The following is a 19,276-nucleotide window of genomic DNA, read 5'->3' as shown; positions in this document are numbered from 1 at the left end:
TTCATCATGCAATGCATTCAACTTCTTCATTTCCAATTCTTTTTCGCATAGTTGATTAAAGAAGATACACACACTTGTCACACTATCTCGAACTCTTTTTGGTAAAACTGATCGAATGGCAATTGGAAGTAATTGTTGCATTAATATATGAAAATCATGTGATTTCATTCCAAGTAACTTCAAATCATGCATAGACACCAAGTTTCAAACATTCGATGAATAACCATCAGGCACTTTCATCTATGCCAATGATTGACATACGGCTTGCTTCTCTTCTTTAAACAATGTAAAACAAGCAGGAGGAAAATATGTGCATTTACCTTTTTCTTCAGGTGCCAAGCAGTGTCTTATACCCATCTCAACAAAATCTAAACGACTAGACAAACCATCTTTGCTTTTACTTGGGATATCAAATAATGTATCGATTATACTTTCACATACATTTTTTTCTATGTGCATGACATCCAAGCAATGTCTAACGAGTAAATCTTTCCAGTAAGGAAGTTGAAAGAAAATTGATTTTCTTTGAAAACATCCATTGACTTTTTGTTTTTATTCTTCTTCCCATACCTAAAGTCAACTTTTTCTACTTCCTTAAGAATTTGCTCGCCTGACAAGAGGCTGGAGCAACCTCCTGTTGCTCAATAGGATATTCCATTTCACGATCCTGAGTAGTAACTACCTTCTCGTGCTGGTCGAGATAATCCCTAGCATCAAAGGTAGAATAGGGTCGGGCAGCCTCCCCGAAGCCCTAGACGCCAAACTGCTGAGGAACCGAATCCACCGAGCAGGGGACAGCGTCCTTCTGCTGACAGAAGGCAAGTCGAGTTAGGCTCTACGATCAGGGTTTCCCCACGACATAATAATGCCCGGGGACCCACCGGCCAATGCAGGCCTCCCCCCGACACTCGGGACATGCCAGTAGAGGAGGTGATAGTGTGATCAGCAGGTCGCGCCATAGTCGATCACATTTTAGGGATGGTCATGATTACAATGAAGCTGATTCCAGCTGAGAAAATGCTGGTCGAAGGCAAGGAGAGAAAGGTGAAGAAAAGAATCCTCCACCAAGAGAAAATAGGCCGACGAGCCAGAATGTTGGGGGGCAGCCTAGGCAACCTAACATCTTTGATCGATTGGGCGCTAGCGAGCAAAGGTGTAGAGATGATGACTTGAGAGACGTGCTCAACGATAGGCGAGAAAGGCACGACAAGTACGCTCCCCCAGCACCGGTCGCCCCAACGATACCAGACACTGTACAGGCCCAGATCGATGCACTGAATCAGGTCGTCCAGCAATTAGTGGGGAGCCGAACACTCCGCATTGAATATGATCGGAGAAGAGGCACTCCGTTCATACAAAGAATAGTGGCGGACGAAACCCCAAGCAAATTTAAGATGCCATTCTTGCAACTTCGATGGATATGGGGACCCAATATCTCATGTGAATAAATTCGAGATACAAATGGACATCCAGAAGGTGTCGGATGACGCTCGCTGCAGAATCTTTCTGGCCACCTTATCCGATACTGCTCAGGAGTGGTTTATCAAATTCCCTCCTGCTAACATAGTTTTATGGGAAATGTTCGTGAAAGAGTTCTACGGGCAGTTTTACGCTGGTCGAGTACATTCGACCAAAGCCAACCAACTGGTCAAGATACACCAGAAGGAGGGAGAATCCCTAAATGGATTTAGAACACATCAGGGATTACTGTTACAAAGTAATGCCTTTCGGTTTGAAAAACGCTGGTGCGACTTACCAGCGATTAGTCAATCACATGTTCAAAGAGCTGATTAGAGTAAATATGGAAGTATATGTTGATGACATGCTGGTTAAGTCAAAGTAGGCAGAAGAACACATCAGGGACCTGCAAGAATGCTTTAACGTCTTAAATAAATATCAGATGAAGCTGAATTAGGGAAATTTTAGGGATTTATAGTAAACTCACAAGGTATCGAAGCTAATCCTGAAATGATCAAGGCCCTGATTGAGATGAAGTCGCCAACAAAAATAAAAGATGTTCAAAGTTTAACTGGAAGGATTTCCTCTTTAAGTAGATTTATCTCCAAATCAACGGACAAGTGTGTTCCATTTTGTTAATCTACTTAGAGGCAATAAGAAATTCGAGTGGACGCAAGAGTGCAAGTAGGCTTTCCAGGCTCTGAAGTCTCATATGTCGCAACCACCAATTTTGTCCAAGCCGGTCGAAAAGGAAACTTTGTTCATATATTTGGCAGTCACAGAATATGCTGCTAGTGTCGTCCTGATCAGAGAGGAGGAGCATGTGCAAAAAGTTGTCTACTATATAAGTAAGAGGCTAGTTGGAGCAGAGTTGCGGTATCCACCCATTAAAAATTAGCCTATTGCTTAACTTTGGCCTCCAGAAAGCTGCGACCGTACTTCCAAGCTCACCCCATTGTAGTACTCACCGATCAGCCACTATGGCAAGTCCTACAGAAACTAGAAGTCGTCGGTCGATTGTTAAAATGGGCAGTTGAACTTGGATAGTTTGATATTTCTTACTCACCACGAGCAGCTGTGAAGGGACAGGCTCTTGCAGACTTTGTCGCAGAACTGACTGGGCTCCAGGATATTGAGCCGATAGAAGAGCCTGAACTCCAAAGCCAAACTCCTTCTAGGAAGTTGTTCGTAGATGGCTCTTCCAACGAACATAATGCTGGAGCAGGTTTGATCTTAGTCACACCTGAAGGACATAGATTCCACTGTGCAATTAGATTCGACTTCATAGCGTCCAATAACGAAGCCGAATACGAAACTCTGCTCGTAGGATTAAGATTAGCCAAGGACATGGATATAAAGTCACTTGAAATCTACAACGACTCTCATTTAGTGGTTGATCAAATCAATGGAGAATATCAAGCCCGGGGTCTGAAGATGGTTGCTTATTTAAACAAGGCAAAGGACTTATTAGCGCAATTTAAAAAATATACTATCCAGCAAGTACCTCACGACCAGAACTCAAATGCTGATGCTTTGGCCAAGTTAGCAAGTGCAAAGGATGGTGACACCTTAAATATAGTGCATGTTTAACGTTTGTCTGCACCAAGCATCTAAGCAGAAGAATCCTCCCTAGTAATCCAAGCAACAGACACATGGATGGCACCTTTCATTGAATACTTATAGCATGGAGTACTGCCGATGGACAAAAACAAAGCAAGAGCCCTCCAAAGGCAATCGGCTCGGTTCACCTTGGTCGACGGAGTTTTATACAGAAGAGGGTACTCAATGTCACTCCTAAGGTGTGTGTCAAAGGAAAAGGCCAAAGAATTAATGCGAGAAGTCCACGAATGTTTCTGCAGGGATCATGCTAGGGGGCAGAGTTTATCCAAGAAGATTCTAAGGCGAGGATACTTCTGGCCAACAATGAATGAAGACTCTGTGGATTTTTTTTGAAAGTGAAACGATTCTCCAAGATACCCCCTAATGAGCTCAAACAAATGCAAAGCCCGTGGCCATTCGCAGTATGGGGAATAGATTTGATCGAGTCTTTGCCCACTGGAAAAGGCAACGTCAAGTATGTTGTGGTTGTTGTTGACTACTTCACGAAGTGGGCCGAAGCTGAGCCACTTGCAACAATAACGACCAAAAAGGTGCTAGATTTTGTGGTCAAAAACATCGTGTGTCGTTATGGGTTACAAAGGAAAATTGTCTCAAACAATGGCACACAGTTTGACAATCTGTTTACAGATTTTTGCGAAAGGCACGGAATTATCAAGACCTTTTCTTCAGTAGCTCATCCATAGGCAAACAAACAGGTTGAAGCTATCAACAAGACACTGAAGGATACCCTGAAGAAAAGGCTTGAAGAAGCAAAGGGGGCATGGCCAAAATAACTACCTGAAGTCCTTTGATCGTATAGAACATCCCATCGAACGGCAACGGGCCATGCTCCATTTTCTTTGTCTTATGGGTATGAAGCCATGTTTCCTGTTGAATTAGATCCACCATCGCACAGAAGGGTGACATACGATCAGAGTGTTAATAGTCAGTTGTTGATGGAATCTCTGGATTTAATCGATGAAAGGCGCGAGCAAGCTCAACTCCGAGTAGCAGCTTATCAGCAAAAGGTTGCTCAATATTTTAACTCTAAAGTGCGCGAAATAAAATTTAATGTGGGAGATTTGGTACTTAGAAGAGTTTTTCTTAACACCCACGATCAAGTTGCTGGAGTACTTGTACCTAACTGGGAAGGTCCATACCTAATCGAAGAAGTCCTTCAACCAGGCACTTATAAACTTGCTCGCTTAAATGGAGATCTCATTCCTCGCTATTGGAATGGAGAACACCTGCGCAAATATTATCAATAAATAGTTCTTTTTAAGGAATTGACTTGTATTAATTTTCCTTTTTACAAGTTTACGAACAAGGGTTAGTCAGTCATATGACTAATCGCTTATAAGTGTAAGATCAAAATTCTGATCACTCGTACATACATGATTATCCATTTATTAAGAGAAATAAAAAGAACTGTGCGCAGCCAATTATTCTTGCCAATTATTGTATTTATTACAAGTATTTGCTCATTACGTGTGTTGTTTTGCTATATTTTTATATGTATTTATTACGAGAAGAAATGTTCAAACAGGTCTTGGTCAAGGCAAGTGACCGAGGACCTTAAGCTCCTCAATCACTCGGGGGGCATATAAGGTACTAAGTAAGCAAAGCATACCAACACGTATATGTAAACACACGAGCAAAATAAGGGAAAGCATACTACAACACTTAGAGTATTTTTCAAAATTTTGTTTAAATTTTGTTAAGTCAAAGCAAAGTGTTATGCTAGGTTTGGTTATGCGAACAGATGTTATAATAAATCAAATATTATAATATCAAAAGTGAATTGTCTTACACTGCGAGCAGCAATTGCTCGAATGTAAATTTTAATTAAAAGGAAAAGCTGCCCGCGCAGCAAAATATTGTCTTGACATCACGAACCATGGTTCGTGTGTTCCAAGTTACAAATTAAAATAAAAATAATTAAAATTATGAAGCAGCCGGAGGATCTTGTTGAGGTTGCTAGTCGATGGAGGCCCCAACTTCCTCGTCAACGCCATCGATACCCATCGCCAGAGAGATTTCAGGGGATGCTTGAGCTTTTTCTTCCTCTTCAAAGTGAGCAAGGCACCTGGTCAGCTCAAACTACTTCATGCGCTCTGGAAGATAGTCAAAATTTTCCTCGCGGTTGTTTTTCCAGAACATATAAAAACAGTTAAAAGTGGCTCCCTTAAACCTCTCCAAGTCACTGGCGTTAGTCTCTTGGAGCAGCTTGACTCGCACCTCCAGCTCGTCAGTTTTTTTCTGCTAATCGCCAGTTCCTCTTGAAGCTTGGAGGCCTCTTTGAAGTTAATCAATGATGCCTCCTTATACTTCTCTCTGGATTTGGTTACTTTGGCCAGGGCATCCTTATGTTGTTTTAGCTCTTCAACAAGCTTGGCATTCTTCTCCAGCAGTTTAGTATTTTTCTTCTCGGCCGCCTTGAGCTGCTCAGCGTGTTTAGCCTCGGCCATTTTGACCTGCTCACCAAGTCTCTCCTCATACTTAGCAGCCAATGCCTCCGAGCGACGCCAACCAGTGCTCATGGTTAGAACTCTCTGCGATCAGAAAAAAGATAAAGCTATTAGTGGAAATAAAAGGACAAGATAAACAAATAAAGCATAGCAAAAATAGCAACTTACGCTGAGCACTTCGTTCAGCGCGCGGCTGAAGATCTGGTCGACTTTCAGGGAGCCAGTCTTGCTGATCGCTTCTCGACGGCATCGATGCCTTGATAGCTTCGTCAGCTTATCTTTGGCCTAGCTGGAAGCTATGTTCATGAGGGACTCCCTTGGGTATCTCATGTCTGACCAGGAAGAGTCTGGTCGGCGGGAGCTGGGGGAGGAGTCTGGTCAGCGGGAGCTGGGGGAGGAGTCTGGTCGACGTGTGCTGGTGGAGAAGTTTGGTCGATGAGAGTTGGAGGAGGTGTTGTTTCTTTATAGGGAACAGGTATTGGAGGATCCTCAGTCCGAGCCTTTTTCGTTGAGGGATTGCTGCTACTTTCCCCAGGATGCTTCCTACTCCCCTTCTTCTTGCTCGCGGAAGCAGTGGTCTTGGGCAGGTTGTATAGATTGAATGGGTCTTCGGCAGACATGACTGCAAAATAGAAACAAACAATCAGGCAATATAAATGGAGGTACTTACTAAAGCAAGGAGATAAGAGTAAAGAAAATTCTAAGTAATATACCTAAGCCCTTATTACTGGTCGATATATTATCTATTATACTACTTCTACACTCACTCTCTGGCTTGAAGAAGTCTGAATTTAAACTAGTTGTGTATTTAAAGTTTCCGTCCTCGTCAAATAAATGACAGGGAATGGGCAAACTGTCTAAGAGTGAGAAGTCAATACCGTTCTCATCCGAGGACTCAAGTATGGGCTCGGGGTGGTCAGGAAGCTTCCGCTTGCCTTTTCGATGTTGAGCAGGGACAGCAGCTGCTCACGGAGTGCTGGAAGGTTCTCTGATGTTCACTCATGTAGCCCGCTTCCTCGGGGGTTGTGACACATCTTGTTGCTACTCAGGAATTTCTCCCCCAGTAGCACTCCCTGCTGTTAACTCCCTCACATCCTAGTGAGGTGCAAGAAGGCCGAGCAGCCTTAAGTTGTTCTCCGTGACCAGCTCTTTGACGCTCTTTTCAATGTTTGTCATGCTGGTCAGGGCTACGACTCTAATCTCCATTTCTGGAGTGGGGTCTGGTCGATGCCATGGACCTGAACAACACCTAGGTTCTAAATAATGTATGGAAAAGCTTAAAGAAATCAAACCACCAGCGAATAAGAGATTTACCTCCTTGAGTGAAGGCCAGATTATTGGCGACCAGGTTTTCTGTTAGAAAGTGTTTCTGGAAGTACTTCCCCACGTTGGACTTGTGGTTGATGTCACTCAGGAATGTGCGAGCAGACTACTTGTGGTAGAAATGGAAGAACCCCGTGTTGTTGTGGTTGGGGTTAGATTTGAGATCGAACAAGTAGTTGATCTCATGTGGCGTAGGTACGGGCCACTTCTTGTGACTATAAAGGATATAGAGTGTGGAGAGTATTCTATATCCGTTGGGGTGATTTGAAAAGGGGCGACCTCAAAATAATTGGTCACCCCCTGGAAGAATGGATGCAGAGGCAAGGTTGTCCCTGCCTCGATGTGATACCTCGACCAGGTGCTGAAGGCGCCCCCAGGCAGGTTTGCCCGCTGGCCGGGTGAAGGCTTGATGAGGGTTATCCCAGGAAGGCCATACTTCTTGAGATAATTTTCTACCATCCTAGCTGTAATGATGCTAGGAGGTGCTACATACCATTCGACCTCTAGCCTAAGGACATCTTGAGGTCGGGCTTTAGTTTGAAATTCTGACAATGAAGTGTTTATAGGTTGGGGGCTGGTCGGAGGAGTCTCAGTACGAGGGGCAGGTTGATTAGTAGAAGGTGTAGCTGTTTTCTTTTTTCTTTGAACAATGGACTTTACGCGACCCATATTTGTTGGGCTGGTTGGAGGTCTGTTTGTGGGGTTGTGTTGAGAAAAAGGAACTTCTGAGAATGGCAACGACAGCTATTCTTGATCTTCGAACAATAGTGCGAGCAAGTCTTCGTCAATCGGCCTCTCACCTCTCCACAGGTCGTGCATGAAATTCGGCGAACAGAGAAGCGGAGATGAGAATCTATGACCAATAGACAAAAGAAGTGGAAATGTTAGGATAACGTTGCTCGTGTATAAAAGTTAAGCTTTTAGACGACCAGCAACATTCTAACGTGAACACTAAATAGCATGCGAACAGTTTGGAAAACGGAATAAAAAGCAGAAGTGAAAAGTTTTTTAGGGAAAACTTTTCGACTTTGAGAAAGGGCGGGAAAAACCCAATTTTTTCCGAGTGCCTAAAAATCAAATTTTTACTTCGATTTTGCGCCCTAAATCAGTAATCCTAATTCTCAAGCCAATTCCTAAGCCTCATTTAGTGTTTTTTTTCCTTATCCTATCATGTTAATACATACGAGTCCGATTACCCCAAATCAAGTTTTTTCAAGAACATTTGGAAACTCTGATACCAAAATACCAGAAAACGCAAGATATAATTATTGCATGGCATATCAGAAACAACGAAGCTTAGGGAACTTACTTGGATAAAAAATTGATGCGAATTCACAGGCGTTGATGCGTCGGCTGGACAGATACTCCATGAATCACCGAAGTTGTCTGAGTTTTCTAGGTTCTTCGTGCTTCGTTCTTCAATGTTCTTGAGAGAAAAAAAAAAGGAGAGTAAAAAGTAAAAAGTGAAAATGAGGGATTATTTATATTGATCGATGCACGATTAATAAGGTAATGATGGGGGAGGATTTTTTGAAGCGTGGGATAATGTGTCAGTCGTCAAAATGCTTTTTGGGAAACTGCAATGACATGATTGGTTATCTTTTTCGAAAAGGCACTAACGGCTCTAACAGGTCTAACAAGTCATGTGGAGGGTTGATGGTTTAAGTTTACTTTATGCTGGTCGCAGTAAAGTAAACTTGGGGGGCAAATGTTTACCCAAAAACGGACTACATGATGATGTGGCAGGATTGGTCTACACATGGGATGCACGTGACAATTTTAAGTGAGTATAATATACTCGACCCTCGACCAGAAGATCATTGGCTTATCAGGCATCATAATTATCGGCGACTAGCCTGGTCGCATAGATTCATTTATTTCCTTCAGATGTGCAATCTTGTAATTACGTATTAAATCTAATTTCTATTATTATTTAGATACACCTGTATTAAATATACTGAAGGCTCATTGGCCCATGTAAACACTCCTTGAGCCTATAAATAAAGATGAAAGGGCTCAAGAGGAAGGACTTCTTTTTTAACTTTTGGCTTGAGAACGTTTGAGCTCAGTGATTCTAAGAGAGAAAAAAGAGTGTTGTTATCCATCACAATTGTATTCGTCTGAGAGCTAGTGAAACTCATGAACGGCAGTTCATTGATCACTGTTCTTGGAATTTTACATCAATAAGAACATTAAGTGGACGTAGGTCATTACCATTTGATTGGGGTCGAACCACTATAAATTATTTGTGTCGTTTATCTTTTCGTCTTGATTTCATCTCATTTTCATCTTATTTTCTATCGTTTATTTGACTCTAAGTTGTTGACCAATTCGAGAGTCAACAAGAACTATCAAAATCCAATTAATAACTAAATCAATCCTACCTTTATTGAAAATAATATATATATATAATTATATATATTATATAGTATATAAATATATTTGATTTTGTGAGTTTTTATTAGTTGTCAATTAAGCTTCCTATACACCCTCCCACACCATAGTAGAAAGAAACTCTAAAAGACTATAGAAACTCATTTCATTTTAGTGTATCACCCTTATCAAAAAGTCAAACATTATCTTTCATTTTCTCCTAGTTTCATCTCACGCTAATGCCCCACACAACTCTTTCCCCTCTCTCAACCTCGTCTCTCTTTCCCTCTCACTTTCACTAATAATTTGTTATAAAATTAATGTTGAGGACTTAATGTAGTATTAATTACTTAAGGGAGGACGTTGAGAACCTTGATGCATCCACTTTTTTGGCTGTACCGGTGTAGCTAAAAGAGTATTTTGATACTTAAATAATTTTTTTTCTAATTTTTTTATGATAGTGTATATTGCAGTCATTTAAGATATTTTGCAAATTTTTAGAAATTGTTAATAGTTTATACCAAAAATAAAGCTGTTGCATGCGTGCATTTTTTTGTATGTGCATGTAAAATTTAATTGTTTAAACTTTATTTTCGACACTATAAATTATTTAGAATTTATTAAAATTTTACATGATATTTTAAATAACTACAATGTACACTATAAAAAAAAAATAAAAAATTTAAAAATTATTTAAATGTCAAAATAGTCAAATGACTGCAGCAAAATGGTGTCCTAACTACTTAATGGTGTCTAGTTTTATATACAATTTTGTTTTTGTATGTTTTTTTATCGGTTAATCTCTCTAGTATTAAAATTCAATCTAATTGCTGATTGGAATGAATGATGATAATTGAATTGGTTAGGATATAAAGATTAGATCAGATGAACACCCTTTTTTCATATTTTTTTTTATGTTGGATAAGATCCCCAACGGAGACCTAATTAGTAAGTTTAAGAAATTAAATTATACAAAGTAAAATTTGGAAACTTGTGTGATTCTTATGGGAAAAAATGGAAACCTGTCAAGATATAAACCCAAATATAAAATTAAACCTATATGCGCCCCACCTATGAACAAACCAAACTAAACATATTCAGTCCAATGGCTCATGAATTATAATCCTCCCGATGCGATCATATTAAAAGAATAGGTCCAGAAAGAAACAACAAAAATCTATTCCCTTTTGCATGGTTTCTTATTGAAATCCTCAATTTAACCCAACTACAAAGAGTCCTGGATGGTGAGTTCATTAGGCAAACCCCACATTCAGATCATCTTTCAAAGCAAAGCAACAAAAGATTCACCACCAACACAAAAAGAAGCTACTAAAAATGGTCCTACTAACAAGTTCGATTAACATCATGACCCAACCCCAACACTGGCAGAGGCTTGACCGCCTTGAACCACTGAGCCATGATTGTTGTAAGATAGTCCACCTCTTCCACCCCTTCCTCCTCTATTATTATAGTAATTCCTTGGATAACCTCCAGGCTGCTGCTGCTGCTCATAATACTGGTTCCTACCATTTTGGTAGGGCCCCCCTCCTCTACCATTTTGGTAGGGTCCCCCTCCTCTACTGCTGCCTCGAGCTCCACGGCTGTTTGGGTAACCCCTGCGGCCACCCCCACCACCACCACCTCCACGACCTCCTCTTTGGTTCTGATAGGGCCTCCGCTGTACATACTGCTGCTCTTTCAATTCGAATTCTATCTGATTGTATTCCACTTCTGTGTCTGGTATGTTTTGTTCGCGTTCAACAGGGATCTCTTCAGAATTTCCCATCTCCTGTTCATCATCCTGCATACAAAAATAGACATGCGTTATCTTCAATTAAACATGTGCAAGTAATAAAGGGTCATTATAGCTTAGCTGAGGGCACCTTATGAAATTCCTCTACATGACTTGATTGATTACCACCCATTTCATGCTCTTGAAAATCTGATAAGCCTTCATCCTGCATTACATCATAAGGTAATTCAAAATTGTTTATAAATAGTACCATCATAAACAATGAATCAAAGTTAATTATACTGCAAAGAAACTAAGAAATACTAGCGAAAGTGACACATAATAATAATAGAAATATATATATGTATAAATTAACAATGGATAAACATAAAAATAAGAAGTTTAAATAATGTTGATGAAGAAATACAGATTAGCACTCGCATGGCATGCAAAGAAGCATAACTAGAAGTTGAGCCTTGCAAGATATGTCCATGTGTCAAGGCCTATACTTGAAGCTTCGAGTGAGGGAAAAAACAATATTCCTTGGAGATGTTAGTAAATAGAATTTACTAAACTGCCGCATCTTGTGGAGAGGGTACAATCTTAAGAAGAGGTGGCCATATGAACTTGACAGGAAGAAAGGACAGAAGAATAAAACTCCAATTTCAAGTTTTCCTTAATATGATCCAGGTACTAAGTCAGCCTACAGAAACACAACCATATTTTCTAAATTCTAATGATATAAATTACAAAAATATTTGTTAGAATCCAACTTTCACCAACTTTTTTTTTTCTTGGAAACTAGGCTCCTCACTTATCCTACAATAATTGGAAACAATGAAACTATAGCCATTGCTATGTAGGTTCCTAAGACTTTGTGGAAACAAACCACATGCCTCACTGATTAAGCTACTCCTCTTGGGTAACTTACACCAACTTATCTATTAGTTTAGTTTACTACGGGCAAATAAACCCTTCTTTTCATTGAGTTTGGTTGACCTAAAGGATGGATTATGCAGATCCTCCAACAAACTCAATACCTCTAACCAAAAACTTATTTATAAACAATGAGTCATTTATCTAATAAGCAACTTATTTAGTGTATCCTCACCCAAAAACACTAAGTAACTCATGAATCAACAGACTGTAATTCCCCATCCTTTTACCTATTTGGCATATTGATCTCCATTTTTCCTTTAGCAGGCAACTAACGTTTCACTCTATTGGCATAACTTAGTCATTTTGTACAGTCCGTCCATAATTTTGTTAGAACCCATTATTTTATGGAATAAATTTTTTTGCCATTGATCCCTTTTGGTTCACTTGTTTGACAGTTCAGTCTTCGTTTTTTGGGAGGGGTAATAAATTATAAATACAAATTATACAACCATTCTCTATTTCCTGACAAAACTAAAGGGCCATCAACCAAACAAAAGTTATACCCAAACCCCAAGGGGATATTAAAAAGAGTAAAAAACTGACAACATTAAAATTTTCACAACTTAAATGTCAATATTTTGCTAATATAACCAATTCACAATTAGATAAAAATGTAAAGGCTAAAAAGTCAAATTTGACTAGTAGTGCAAGGTCCTTGCTTTTTTTCCTCCCTTAAATTAGCATAACTGCGTTTTACTCCATTATAATTTCTCATCAACTGGTGTATTAGTGCTTTTTCTTTTCTTTTTTTTTTCATTCTTTTAGTTTTAATTTATCCAATTCTCCAATAAATTGTTATTTTTTTTCCCTCAGAGCAATTGTTAAGACAATTGTGTTGTGTATCAAAGTGAGTAAAACCCACTAAATATTAAAAACTCTTGGTAAACAGAGATCCAAGAAAAATCCTTTACATTATTGAAATATTGTTTTCTCATCTTCACTCTACAATGGCACATGTGTTCAAACAATTGTTCCGGATTAAACTTTCCTAAAGATTGCTATTTGCAATATTTTTTATAGGAGAATCGATTGCCCCCAAAAAATACCTACATAGATATAAAGAGACTTTTTATGCCAACAAATACGCGTTAAGGATCCCTGGGGAAAAACTTTGCCCACAATAATAGCTACTAACAGATGCCAAGAAAATGAAATGTTAGTTAAATAGTGCCAATGAAAAAAAAAAAGAGATGGGGACCAATATGTCAAACAGTAAAACGTGAATGACCATCTATGCCATTTAGTCTTAATTTTTTGTGAAAGGCTGAAAGCCTTAAAATAGTACTTTGATCAAGAAATGCAAATTGCCCTAAACAGAATCACATTACATCAAAGTTCCAAATTAACTAATAATAGATAACAGATCTCACTTGACAATATTCCACATGTAGCACACACTGCAACATTAAAACCGTAACAGCACCATGTTGAATATTATACTTACCGTTCTCAACCAAAGGTAGCAACACTAATTTTCACAAAGGGAAATGTGATGTTGTAAGTTCTATACAAAAGGTTATAGAAGGTTCAAGTTGAGGATTGCTCTTTGCCTTCATACTATTACCTAACCATTACCACACTAGTTCTCCTACTTCCTCGAGACATTCACACTCACCCACCTGCTCATGTCTGCAGGAACCAAATCCATCAACTATTTTATCCTGACGTTCCTAGTTTCTAGGCAGTAAGAGTGATCTCAACTTATGATAGCTGTTCTTATTTTGAGTTAACTTATACCAGACTAGCAAGCATGAAATATTTATGAGTAAACTAAAAATTAAAAAGCAAAAAAAATACTATAAGAAACTTATGATTGCACACAGTGCAAGAGTAATGCAGCGACAAGCAAAGCAACAATTGGCTAGCAAGCATGAAATATATATTTATAGGTAAGACCAAAAATTCAAAAGCAAAGCTTACTACATCGTATGAAAAACAACAGGCCCAGATAACATTTAATCCAATACAGAACAAATTGAATTAAACCTGTTGGAACTGTGAAACCGATGCTTCCACCTGGATAGATGAGATGGAACCCTGAACAGGCACCTGAAATGAGGCATAATTTCCTGCAGCTGCAGCAACTTCTACGGGAGCTTTCATCTCAGGCGTAGTGGTCAAGTAGTCTGAAGCCATAATCTTGCTCAGCCTCTCCCTTAACTCCGCATCTAACAAAACAAAACCAAAACTTTTAGCCAACGAAAGCATGCATTCCATACGAATAAACAGACTCGAAAAAAAACGATATGTACAGGTAATATTAGCACTGGGCTCAATGAGCTGGTCCGACTTGGCGAGCCAAAGCTTGGCGTGCTCCAGGCAACGCTGCAAGGCATTCTTGTGGGACAAACTCGAATCGACTGGGCGAGATATCAAAAGCCCACCGAGCTTGGAAATCAGGTCCAAATCTCTCTCGCCAAGCAGATCAGTAGCGTCATCGGTGACATAATCATAGGTCAAGCAACAACCACGCTCGTGAGTCCTGGTAAGCATGGTCGAAGTGAAGTCACTCTGAGATTTGACATCAAAAAGGGACCCAAAATAGAGCAGATTGAGAAGGTCCTCCACCACAGTCTCTTTGTGATCCGATTCTCGGCTAATAACGGGTTCTGAAGACGGTCCATTGGGCTGGCTTTCGCCCTGATGATCTTTATCCGGGGAACCATCCGAGGAGGAGGAGGAGATGGGCTGAGTGGAGGGTAAGACCTGGTGGTGGTTTTGTACGGCAAGATTAACCTCCTCGTCGACGGCGGCGGAAAGGGGTTGGCGAAGCTTTTCGAGCTCATCGATGAGGACAGAGACAGCGGGCTTGGAGCGAAGGACTTCCTCTTGCTCTTTGTTAATTGGTTTACCTTGGGCGATGGCTTCCTCCATCTGGACGATGCGATTGAATTTCTTACGAAGGGCTCTAAGGCGCTTGTTGATGAGACTAAGGACGGGTCCGTCAGAGACATCCGAGGCCGCCATTATAGTCCTATGAAAGAGAGGGTTTTTATGGGTTTTGGCTTGATCGGTTGGGAGCACCACCTGATTAGGGTGGTGGCGTTGGTTGAGGTCGAAGCAAGGGCTTTTGGTTTTTGGGATTTTTGAATGAACAGAGAGAGTCTTGCTTGAGTGAGGAAGATGCTGAAAATAGGGATTTTGTAGAGCCAAAAAGAAAGACTTGACCTTGGTTTTGGGTGTAGGGATAAGATTGGAAGTTGGGATTTTTTTTTTAATAGATTGGGAGTTTTCTTCATGCCCTAAATAATATAATACATTTTTGGGGTTTATAACTTTTTTTATTTTGTGATTTGTTTCGGTAACTATTTAAATCCCCTATTTTCATAAACTATTTTTTAGAATTTTTGTTTTGTAAAATTGTTATAATAGACCTTAAACTTGATTTTGGTCAAGATTTTTTTAATTAAATCACAAATAATTCACCAAATAAATAAAAACTCGATTTTAGTCAAGATTTTTTAAACAAAAATCACAAATAATTCATCAAACAAATAATTCAGAACAAAAATACAATCATTCTACCTAATAAATGTGTTCATATTCAATTTTTTCTTTATCAAAATTGAGTTTAGTGGTCTAAAAATAATGTGTCAAAACACATAATCCAAACAAATAATTAGACAAAACATAGTATCCAAAAAAATATAAACCCTACATTTTTAGGCATTTATAACTACATTTTTCTAGCATTATAATATAATACATTTATAACTATATTTTTGTAGCATTATAATATAGAATAATTACTTATTTGATATCTTATATTTTATCGAAATTTAAATTTGGTACCCTATTATTGCCGCCGTTTTTCGTCAACTTAGAATAGACTAGCACTAAACACAAAATTAGAAAAATCAATAAAAATATTTTACGTAGTTCAGTAGTTAAAATCTGCCTAATCCACGAATCAATATTATTGAATGGTGGAATTCTCTCAAAGCTTTTAGAAAGCAATTTTAGAAAAATATTCCCAATACCGATTTCAACATCTCCACAAATGAATTTCTCCAGTCTATTTATAGGGTGGTTTACAAAATATCTTCCCTCTTATTTCGAGAAGTTATAATTCAAATTTCAAATAAATGCATTAATTACATAGTATCCCATGATAATCGGGATTCATTATCATATTACAACAAATCCCCAAGAAATAGGGATTTTCAAACAGTAACCGTATTTAAACTAGATTATCGACCTCACGATTACCGATCTCGAACATTTAACTTACATTCTCTCGAGGTCGACCAACATCATGAGCTCGTCATTTTGATTAGCCTCATCCTTAGCAAATAACTTTATCGAGATCATCATCTTCGAGCTCGCAATGCCCAGGCTTGAACCTTCCTGACTGATACTCAATAGCCAATACAAATAAATCAGGAATTTATACAAGTATTGAACCCTTGTAGTTATAGCTTCGAGCTTGATTAGTAACCTCGAAACATCTTCGAGACCGCATGTAGTTCCGAGCTTACCAATTCCATTGTCGTCGCCTTAATACCGAGTGAGACTATCAAACTCAATCCGCGTAAATGCTGATGATGTGGCACACTTGCTTATTTCGAGCTTACATTTTACAAGCTTGTCTTTCGAGACCATAATTTCTATTCTCGAAATTTTGGTGTAACATTTTGCCCCCTCAAAAGTATTGGTTCTAATCCTATGAGAAGGAAACTTTTGAACTTCTACTTTCGAAAACCGTGCCACCTACCATACTCGTATATAGACACGCGTCAATCAAGGATTGCACACTCAAAGTCCTTGAGTACTCCCTACATCTGCCCACGTCTTTTCATATCTCCTTTTTGCCGCCAATGTCACATTTATACCCCATCCGTCGAATCAAACTCAAAATCAAACCAAAGGCCCAGATTTGTCCGACTTTTGACATCCCTCTGAAATATATATACCCATTTTTCTTCTTCGTCCTCACCTTCATTTCATTATCTAGAGAGAAAAAACACGAACCAGAGCGAACCAGGGCTTTCCTTTTTTGCATGTTCTCCAAACCGAAGAAACAAAATAACTCCAGCATTTTCGACTCCATGAAGGCTTTCTTGCAACCGCTCCTTCAAACGACGATCTCATCATATTTGTAGACAACTTTGCGTAAGTTTTTTTGTTACGTGTTTCCTCTGTATTGTGGATATATTTACTGGTTTTTCACTAGTTTTAAAGGCTATTTGATCGAAATTAAGCAAACTTATCCGAAATATTATAATGTGATCAAAATCACAGTTTTAGACCTAAATTCTCTAGTGTAAAAATGTAAAAATGGGGTTTTTCTAGCAAGAGAGAGTTTCGTGTAGCCTAAGAAATAAGGATTTTTTATTTAGGGTTTTAAATGTATAAATCCCAAAAATATCACCTTTTCAGGGCAGCTGCCAGCTTTTTTCCTGAAAATCTAGGACTCCTCAAAACTGATATTAACCTCCCCACTCTCGCGTGAGTGCGCGCTCGAAGCTCGAACTTTACAATAGTTTGGGAATCACCTTCGAGTTAATATCACCCTTTTGAGACTTCAATCTCGATTGAGGCAGTCTCGTTATCTCGAGCTTTCGAGCTCGAGTTATCGAAATTATACTTTCCTTGCGATTTCCAATATATTGGGCCCTCACCCTTTTCTTTCTTGTTAGATGTCGCAGTACTCTGAGAATCAGTGGGGGCCCGAACTCGCTATCCCTAACCTCCCATCAACTCCCAGTCCTGAATCGCCCTTCACCCGAAACCAGTGACAGATATGCAAACACAGAGAAAGGTGTCAACAAGAAGATATTTGAGACCGCTTTCGATGCCAAATAGACGAGGTTGAGGAGAAAAAGAGAAAGATACTCCGAGTTGTTGTTTATCCGGACCCAGACCCCGAGATCAGGCTTGTTCCGTTAGACCCTAAGCTCAAAGTCACCATCGCCTTCAATCCTGGTGTACTCTCATTTTCTCTAATGGAAGACTCTTCATCACGTCCTTCCATCTCTTAAGCCTTTTCAGTCCCCACTTCGAAATAGGATTTTTTTTTATGCTGAGCACTGCTGAAGCTCAGTCACATCTACCAGCCAGATATCTTATTTGCTAGCGTATCATGGCCTTAATATCTCTGGCACCCTGATGTGCCGGCCAGCGACCTCAAACGAACGGAGTTGCTTCGCCCTGAGAGATGGCAATCCCGACTGTAAAATCAAGCTCGCCGCCTGGAGTCGCAAACACATGAGGGCAGGGGCTCTGCTTCCCCTGAAGTCATATTTCAAGAACTTCTTGGATTTCGTCGGGTTCGCCCCATTCCAGCTCTAAACCAACTCCTTCAGGGTTTTGACAGCCCTCAAATCGCTATACCACAAGCTAAAGTGGGAAGGGCCTTCGCCACAAGAGATATTATATCTCTTTTGTCTCAAGAACAACTCTTCTCGAGCTCGTGGAGGGGATGTCTTTTACTACTTATCGAGCTACCCGAAGGAGAAAAAACTTTTCGAGGACATGCCAAATCACCCTCCGAATTTCAAACTCACCTTTTTCTGGATGGACGGTCTCGCTCCTTCTATATTTTATTCTTTCCAACGCATCGTAAGTATTTCATCATACTTGTCCCTTTTTCCATTGAATAGTTGGCCTTGGAATATTGATACTTAGTTGTTCTCGCAGCCAATTACCACCGCCCCACCCCATCAGAAACGATGGTGGAGCATAGGGCAGTGTACGCCCTGATTTTCCCACGGGCTGATTAGCAAACCGAGTTGCGGCCTAACCATGATTACCTCATGATCATCCCCAGGGGCCGGAGCTTCTGTCGTAATGTCGTGCCTTCTTAGCTCGAGGAAGCCCTAAGAGCTCGCCTTCACTGCCCAAGGCTGGGGCAGGGATTCCGAAGGTCGAAGACCGAGCTAATTATGAAGCTCGTGGTACGAGCTTCATATGGAGGCTATGAACCTTTGCGAAGTCAACACACGCAAGGTAAACGTGCACATATCAGGCATCACGTGTCTGACATCCCCCTGACTTCTCGGACACGCAGCAGAAACGTGCGTATTCAGACACCCACGACTGGGTTGGGCCGTGCGGCCCATTACCTCCTTACCTGTTGATTTGACCACACTTATGTGTCAGGTTTAGGAATTAATCATGAATGCCACAGAATTGATACGACAAGTAAGAAGGTCACGGGATGACCTTCTTACCAACTTCCAGGTGCCTTCTCCTATAAATATGGAGACCCTGGGAGTTGATAAGGATTGGAAAAAATAATCTCTTGTAAGAAATACTCTGTAATCAAATACTCAGTATAGATCAATAATATTGACGAGTGGAGTAGAAGGATTTTAACCTTCGAACCACTTAAAAAACGTGTCTTGAGTCACCTCTTTCATCCTCTAAGATCATATATCTGTTT

The 19,276-nt window shown here is 39.9% G+C and overlaps 1 protein-coding gene across 1 annotated transcript; it reads right to left on the bottom strand.

Moving 5' to 3' along the window:
* Positions 1–10,334: 10,334 nt before the first annotated feature.
* Positions 10,335–15,060, bottom strand: LOC133823138 (uncharacterized). The gene is made up of 4 exons (XM_062255744.1): positions 14,145–15,060; positions 13,879–14,060; positions 11,105–11,179; positions 10,335–11,022 (listed from the first exon to the last, which is right to left on the bottom strand). Exons 1-4 carry the CDS (start codon positions 14,857–14,859, stop codon positions 10,585–10,587), a joined length of 1,410 nt encoding a protein of 469 aa, XP_062111728.1. The 5' UTR covers positions 14,860–15,060; the 3' UTR covers positions 10,335–10,584.
* Positions 15,061–19,276: the final 4,216 nt, after the last annotated feature.

This window comes from Humulus lupulus, chromosome 3, assembly GCF_963169125.1.
Source record: "Humulus lupulus chromosome 3, drHumLupu1.1, whole genome shotgun sequence".
Classification (NCBI taxonomy): Eukaryota; Viridiplantae; Streptophyta; class Magnoliopsida; order Rosales; family Cannabaceae; genus Humulus; species Humulus lupulus.
The sequence above is the reverse complement of the archived record's forward strand: the minus strand, read 5'-3'. Positions and strand labels throughout refer to the sequence as shown.

Bases quoted from the DNA above. Each gene is read 5' to 3' on its own strand.
- LOC133823138 (XM_062255744.1), bottom strand. From the start codon at position 14,859: ATGGCGGCCTCGGATGTCTCTGACGGACCCGTCCTTAGTCTCATCAAC. The intron at 14,061-14,144 runs GTACATATCGTT...TTGTTTTGTTAG, and splicing joins GCCCAGTGCTAATATTACCT to ATGCGGAGTTAAGGGAGAGG. The intron at 11,180-13,878 runs GTTTAATTCAAT...GATGTAATGCAG, and splicing joins CGGTTTCACAGTTCCAACAG to GATGAAGGCTTATCAGATTT.